This window comes from Crotalus tigris, unplaced genomic scaffold (assembly GCF_016545835.1).
Source record: "Crotalus tigris isolate CLP2741 ecotype Arizona unplaced genomic scaffold, ASM1654583v1 scf7180000019817.510193, whole genome shotgun sequence".
NCBI classification, from domain to species: domain Eukaryota; kingdom Metazoa; phylum Chordata; class Lepidosauria; order Squamata; family Viperidae; genus Crotalus; species Crotalus tigris.
Window position 1 is genome coordinate 308824 of NW_024097726.1, and position 7947 is coordinate 316770.

Here is a 7947-nt window from a genome sequence, read left to right on the forward strand (position 1 = left end):
ATGAAGATGTTATTCCTTTTGATGTTCCTGATGCACAAGGTAGTTACTCTGAGATGCCCTTCAAGTGAAGCTTTCCCTGTTCCACATGAGTGGTTCCAGCCTGGTGATCTTGTCATTGGTGGGATGGTGTCTCACATTTTTTACCACTTTTATGAAATTGAATTTAAGGAACACCCTTCTCTAAAACCTTATGACTTACCTCTGTAAGAAGTTTTATTTTTCCCATGTATTTTCTTAGCTTAGCCAGGTCCCCCAAAATTTCTGATATATGCTTTCTTTACATTCTATTAAAGACCTTCTCGTGAAATGCATGAAAGTTTGGTGCAAGAAGTCTATTGAAGGACATTTTACACCAAACTTTCATGAGAAAGCTGTAAAAGCTTTTGAAAATAAATGCAGGGTTTACACACACACATACACACACACAAACACACACATACAAGCCTTTATCTTTCACATGTATTGTCTTATGGCAGAAGAAAGCATTTTCTTTACATTATATTAATGTCCTTCTCATGAAATGCATGAAAGTTAGGTACAAGAAGTCTATTGAAGGACTTCTTACACCAAAATAGCATGAATTTCATGAGAAAGACTTTAATATAATGATTAATTTATTGTATAATTTAAATTTAATGAGCTTGAGGTAATTGAAAAAATGTTCTGCATGATCAGCCCTCACAAAACGTACATAGAGTAAATGAGTGATACTTGCTGAAGCTGTTCCTATTATACTTTGTGCCCAAATTGTTAGAATTATATTTGTTAACTGAAAAAAGTCACTACTTTTATTTGCTGTAGTACCGTATATCATTGTTGCAAATCATGAAAACAATAGGTAAAATGCAGAACTGAACTCTGAGGAAATTATTGAATATTTTAGAAAAGCTATTCTATTCCCACTTCCAAGAGAGATGGTTTGTTATCCATATAGAGAGGATGCTTCCCTTACAAGAATTGTGAAATTCTTTTTTCAATGGGGTATTTAATTTATTTGCAGTGTAATAACCAAATTCTACCAGCACGTCCTTGCCTTGGCCTTTGCTGTGAAGGAGATCAATGAGGACTCCAAGATCTTACCTAACATCACTCTTGGGTTCCACATCTATGATAGTTACTACAACCCAAGCATGACCTATCGCTCCACTCTGGACCTCCTTTTCAAATCCCAGGAATTTGCCCCTAACTACAAATGTTATACCCAGAAGAATCTCATGGCCATCATTGGAGGATTAGATGTTCCTACTTCATCCTACATGGCACAAGTTATAAGTATCTTCAAGATTCCACAGGTAATTTTTGTAGAAGGTTGAAAGAGAAACTTTTCTTTCTTTTTTAATGAATATCAGAGATTATATTTTGGCCAAGCCTTTCTGTAGGACTTCAATTAAATCCACTTTTTCTTCCTTCGGCAATTTTTCTCACAACCAAATAGGTTGGCTCAAAGTCATCAATCAAGAAAATTAAAATCTTTTATTTGAAAGATTAGAAAAGTAAAATTTAAACCACAAATTAACAGTACAAAATTAATCTTATTTGAGATGATTATCTGTTCTTCCGGTATGACCACTACATGTGGTTGAATTCTGGGGCTGTGTTGAGAGAAGGAGTGAAAAGGCTGGCTAGCATATGCTACACAATTAGTACATAAATTCTCTGAGCAGGAGACCATATACAATTTCAGATAAATGCTTTTCCAGTCTCTTTTTGAAAGCCTCCAGTAATGCAGCACCCACAACTTCTGGAGGCAATCTGTTCCACTGGTTGATGCTTCTCACCATTAGGAAATTTCTCCTTATTTTTAGGTTGTTTGTCTCCTTGATTGGTTTCCATCCATTGTTTCTCCTCTTGCTTTTGGAAGCTTTGGAAAATAATTTACCCCTCATCTTTGTAGCAACCCATAAATATTGGAACACTGCTATCATGTCTCATGGTTTTAGGGAGGATCTCCTTTCAGTCACTTCCTGCCCATCCCCAACTCAAGCCTATCCAGCATTTTCACTGCTGTCCTCAACACACTGCTAGATTCCACCAAGTCACCCAATAATAGTGACAACTCTCTTTGCTATGCCTGGGTTGGTGTCTGTTAATAATAATGAAATGTAAAATTCAACTGATTTTCCCGGAAATTGTTGAAGGACTGGAGCTTTATGTTACTTTTGGAGATTTCTATAATAATTGCAGTAAAGGAAGACATACTTGATTTTTTCTGTTCCTCCAGAGTCTTGTGCATAGTCTTTCATGTATTCTCTACCTGGGCCAGAGAACGGCAGAAGGTAACGCAACAACCCTAGCTCTTAAAAAACTTTTTTTTTAAGCTAGGAAGAGTTTACATGCTCAGATAGTTAGCAGGTTTCAGGCTGTTCATAGACATGAGATATCTGAAACTCCATAGTAGCAAACTAAATTTAGCTTGTAGTCCAGTTATATTCATTCAGTGAGAAAATATTTCATCTTGAGGGTTTTATCGCTGTAATGTTCATCAAAAGCATAATGTACCTAGACTTTGAGAAGTTTTCAATTGTTCAGTTTCCACCCAGGAGTCATTTTTTCCATCTTTTTCCACTGGTTATCATAATAATTTTCTTCCTTCTTTCCTTTCCTTTCCTTCCCTTCCCTTCCCTTTCCTCTTTCTGTCTATCTTCCTTCCTTCCTTCCTTCCTTCTTTTCCTGTAGTTGACCTATGGCTCTTTTGCCCAGGAAGAATTTCAGAATAACAAATTATCTTCACTTTATTGCATGGTGCCAAATGAGGACTATCAGTACATGGGAGTTATACAACTTTTCCTCCATTTTGGATGGACATGGATTGGAGTCTTTGCATTTGCAACTACGGGAGAACGTTTTTTGCAGAAACTGCAGCCATTGCTTTCACAGAATGGGATCTGTTTAGCTTTCACACAAAACATTCCACAACATATCCACTTAGAAGATTTGTCAGAATTGTTCGATTCAGTCTCAATTATTTCTAATAAATTGATCGATCAGAAAACAAATGTTTTTCTTGTATACGGAGAATCATTCACAATAGTGTGGCTCAGAACTGTCATGTTTCTACGTGATCCAGAAAATAAAAACAGATCATTATTCAGAAAGGTTTGGATCCTGATGAACCCAATTGATTTCATACTGACGGGAATTCAAAAGAGTTGGGATCTCCAAATGTACCATGGGGCTCTTTCCTTTACTGTGCATTCAAGAGAAGTTAAAGGCTTCAAAGAATTTCTTCAAGTCATCAAACCTTCCACCCACAAAGATGGATTTCTTCAAGAGGTTTGGCAACAATTGTTTGACTGCGTGTTTTTAAAGGAAGACTTACCTTCATCTATCAGTGGAACCTGTACTGGGGAAGAGAATTTGGAGAATCTGCCTGCACCTCTGTTTGAGTTGAAGATGACTAGCCAAAGCTACAGCATCTACAATGCTGTTTATGCAGTGGCACATTCTTTGCATGAGGCAGTGAGATCAAGTCCCAAATGGACAAAAATTCAAAAGGTTGAATTTCCAAATCTGCAGCCTTGGCAGGTAATCTCCCATGCCATTCCTATCTTTTGTTTTAGCAAATAGTAATTCTCAATGTGATGTGACTTGTTTGCCCTGGTCTATAGCCAGATATCATTAGAGATCCTAAAGCAACTAGAATTTTATTGCAAGAGATTGTCCCTTGTTACGGAATAAAAGAGATTTAAAACTCATACTACCTTTGCAAATTTTGCTCTAGTCAAAGGGATGAATGTATCTATCATCATTCCATTAATCACCATTTCTTCTTTCCTGACTTATAAATTCATCAGTCCTGGTTCCAAGAATACAGTGGAGAGGCATCTGAAGGCAGTCTTTGTTTTTTGCCCAACAAATCTTTCTGAAATGGGAACATTTCATTTTTTATTAGTTTTTTGAAATTTAATCAAGGCAGGTTAGTTATCCTGGGAACATAAAGCTTATGACAGTTGTTGTATTGTAGAAGAGGTGTGTTATTTCCATGAAATGATGTTGGTTTTTAGATTTATGGTAAATTACAGGAAGAATTGCTGAGTTTGCTGTCTTTAAAGTACTCATGACGATTAATTAATAAAGTAAGTTCCATATTTCAGTTATTGATTGTTCTTGGTGTGTTGACATTTTCTTCTTCTGTATTTGTTTGGTTTCCTTGGAAGAAAGAGTAAAAGAAAGAGAAATTCTTTATGCATTGTTTCCTTTTTGACTTTATTTTTCTCCTCCAAGTAGCTCCACCAGTTACTTCAAGAGATTTCTTTTAACAACTCAGCTGGAGAAAGAGTCTTCTTTAAAGACAGAAGAGAAAGTCCAGGTGGCTTTGACATTATCAACATGATCACTTTCCCAAACAGATCGTTTCAAAGAGTTAAAATTGGAAAGTTACACCCCAATGCTCCAAAAGGGAAAGAAGTTATCATTGAGAACACAATCCTTTGGCACCCTGGTTTTAACCAGGTATGAATAGCAATTGGGCTGTTGGTTTATTATATTATTGAAAAGTAATAGCAATAGTGCTTAGACTTACAGTATATACCGCTTCATAGTGCTTTACAGTCCTCTCTAAACAGTTTACAGAATCAGCATATTGTCCCCAAAAATCTGGGCCCTCATTTTACTGACCTCAGAAGGATCGAAGGCTGAGTCAACTTTGAGCCAGTGAGGACTGAACTCCTGGCAATGACCTGAATTAGCATGCAATACTGCATTCTAACCATTGTGCCACTATGGCTCAATCATGTTCAGATACAAAAGAACAAATAACCCTAACCCTAACCCTCTGTAAAATGTTAACAATGTTAAAGGTCATTTATGTAACCCAATGTAAACAATTTCCATTGAATTCTTTCATATCAATGGCTATGTCTGTAGGTTCTTCCTGTTTCTTTGTGTAATGACCACTGTTCCCCTGGATCCTGGAAGAGAAGGGCTGAAGGCAGTCAGTTCTGTTGCTATGACTGTGTTCCATGCCTAGAAGGAAAGATTTCTAATGGAACTGGTAGGTTATCAATTTCATGCCAGGACTGACTCTACATCTGCCGAAAGGGCAGTTTCGCTTCTGACCCCCACCCATGCCAGAAAGTGTATGCCACCATTGTTAACCTGCCGTGTCCCCCCGACAGCCCCTGTGATCTCCTATCAGGTGCTGGCAGGCAGAAGCCCCATGGCCTAAAAGACCCATTCTGTCTCCTCCATGCTCAAGAAATGGGTGAGGGGAGGGGGAGATATTAACAGTGTCGCTGGTGGCCACCGGACATGGCTTTCCATTAGGGGGGCAGGATGATCCCAATGAAAGGGAAGCCTTGCAGGCTGTGAGATCAGGCCAATGAGTGGGGCATGGAGGCACTAGTGCCTAGGAAGGTGAGCAGCAGCCCCAGTGGCAAGAAGGGGCACTGAAAAGAGTGGAGTCTGTGTGTGTGCCTGATACAAACTCACCTGTCAGCTATACTCTCCATGCCTCAGATCAGCTGTAGCATGGCATGGAGAGCAAGGCTGATGTGGGCAAGGAAGGTGCACATACAGACTCCATTGTTTTCAGCAGTGCTTTGGTGCCTGGCCCAGCAAAGTGGAGCTGGGCGTGGTGAGGCGAGGCCCAGCAAAGCAGAGCTGGATGAGGAGAGGGCCATCAAAGCTGGGCATGGCAAGGTGTGACGGGCGAGGTGGAGAGAGGTGGGGTGAGGCTGGGAGAGGCAGATCAGGATGAGGGACATGAGCTGCAGCTGTTCCTGTGCACCTCCAGCCTCCAAGCGCTCACCATTTCTGGTGTCTACATTGGGAGGGTGCCAAGCTGGGTTGGGATGGGCCAGGGCTGGGGCAACTGGGGCTGGGGCAGCGGGGGCGTATCCCTTCCCATTTCTGTATCAGCTCCAGGGGCCAAATTTGGGCCCTTGGCAGGCCGTCCCCGACCTGCAGTCCTTGTGTTTCATATATCTGCTTTATAAGGACTTCAGGTGTGGGTACGTCAAGTGAGAATCTTATGATGTCTCAGATGTGAGTCATCAGAGATGGGCTCATGATGGGGAGATTACCTCAGGTCAGGGCCATTGGATGATGTCAATTATCAGGGGGTCAAGATCCATCACCATCCTCTCATTGATGACTCATACCTCAACCACTGCTAATTCACACTCTACAATGATCATGACCTGAAGTACCTTCCCCATCACAAGGCCCATCACAAGCCCCTCTCTCATGACTCATACCTGACCTATCATAAGACTCTCACTTGACACATCCCCACCTAAAGCTCTTGTAAATAGTAAAGCACTGAAATAGAAATCAACATTCTGAGTGCTATAAACTGATTAAGATCAGTTTAGCTGCAATGAGTGCAACATTTCTTTTCCACATGATCTGCCATTTTCCAAGTTTTAACTTCCATAAAAACCGAAAAATATGTAGAAGCAAAGGGAATTTCACTAGATCACAGATGTCTTATGAACGGATCAGTTATTTTATCATCCAAGGCACACAGGGTGGATATTTGTAGAACCAACTATAGTTCTCCACGGAGACAAGAAAAGTAACTTAAAGTCAAGATAAAATACAGGGATGGACGTGTCCTTTCAGAGCTGTATGCAATGAAATTCCATTTTAATGTATGCCAATTAGTGTACATTCAAAGTGACAATAAAGTTTCTATTCTATTCTGTTCTGTTCTGTTCTGTTCTACTCTAAATATCATTTTATCAGAAAGGTACATTATAGAAAAGAATAAGAACTGGCATCCACATAGGCTATAATTTTCAAAAACACAAAATGGATAGATGACAACTTCATTGACTTTTCCTTCCAGATATGGATGACTGTTTTGAATGTTCAGAAGATCATTATCCAAATAAAGAAAAGAAAGGATGTATCCTGAAACGGCTGATCTTTCTAACTTTTGAAGAAAACTTAGGAATTGGTTTAGCTTCAGCAACGCTTTGTTTCTTTCTCTTGACATCTTGGGTACTTGGAACTTTTATTAAACACAGGGACACTCCCATTGTCAGAGCCAACAACAGGTCTCTCACTTATACCCTCCTTGTCTCGCTTTTGTTCTGTTTTCTCTCCTCTTTTTTATTTCTCAGCCAACCTGGCAAAGTGACCTGCCTTCTCAGACAACCAACTTTTGGAATTACCTTCTCAGTGGCCATTTCTAGTGTACTGGCCAAAACCATAATGGTGGTTGTGGCTTTCATGGCCACTAAACCTGGATCTCAAATGAGGAAGTGGGTGGGGAAAAGATTGGCCTTTGCTGCTGTCCTTTCCTGTTCTCTTGTTCAAGTATGTATTTGTACTCTTTGGTTGTCAACATATCCCCCATTCCCTGAGTTAGAGATGCACTTAGAGCCCCAAGAAGTGATTTTACAGTGCAATGAGGGAGCAGCTACATTCTTCTATTGTGTCTTGGGCTACATGGGTTTCTTGGCCATTGCCAGCTTCATTGTGGCTTTCTTTGCCCGTAAATTACCTGACAGTTTCAATGAAGCCAAGTTCATCACCTTCAGCATGTTGGCCTTTTGCAGTGTTTGGATCTCCTTCTTTCCAGCCTATCTGAGTACAAAAGGCAAAGCCATGATAGCTGTGGAGGTCTTCTCCATTTTGTCTTCCAGCGCTGCATTACTGGGATGCATATTCTTGCCAAAGTGCTACATCATTGTTTTCCAGCCTGAGCTAAACCACAGGGAACAACTAATAAAGAGAATGTAGTACATCAGATTGTTTTACCTAACGTTTTTTCCTTTGAATACATCAAGCTAACAAGATTTTGACAATCTGTCTGTTTATATTTTTTAAGAGATTTGACACATTGACTTTAAGGATAAAGGGCAGCTGGCAGTTCATGGTTTTTATAGCTTCACTTCATAAATCACTGTATAAATATGGGGAAAAGCTAATGGATATTTGTATTTAGCTCAGTATCATAGGGGATCTGTTTTGGATTGATTGGTCATCTTTGACAGGTAA

General features: G+C 39.8%; 1 protein-coding gene across 1 annotated transcript; it reads left to right on the forward strand.

Annotated features, from left to right (window-relative positions):
* On the forward strand, positions 1-7479 carry LOC120317764 (vomeronasal type-2 receptor 26-like; the record flags this gene model as incomplete). Its single annotated transcript, XM_039364604.1, has 6 exons — positions 1-203; positions 1001-1292; positions 2701-3525; positions 4228-4452; positions 5534-5640; positions 6972-7479. Coding segments are annotated over exons 1-6 (2160 nt in total), but the record flags the coding sequence as incomplete, so codon positions are not given.
* Between the last annotated feature and the right edge of the window lie 468 nt (positions 7480-7947).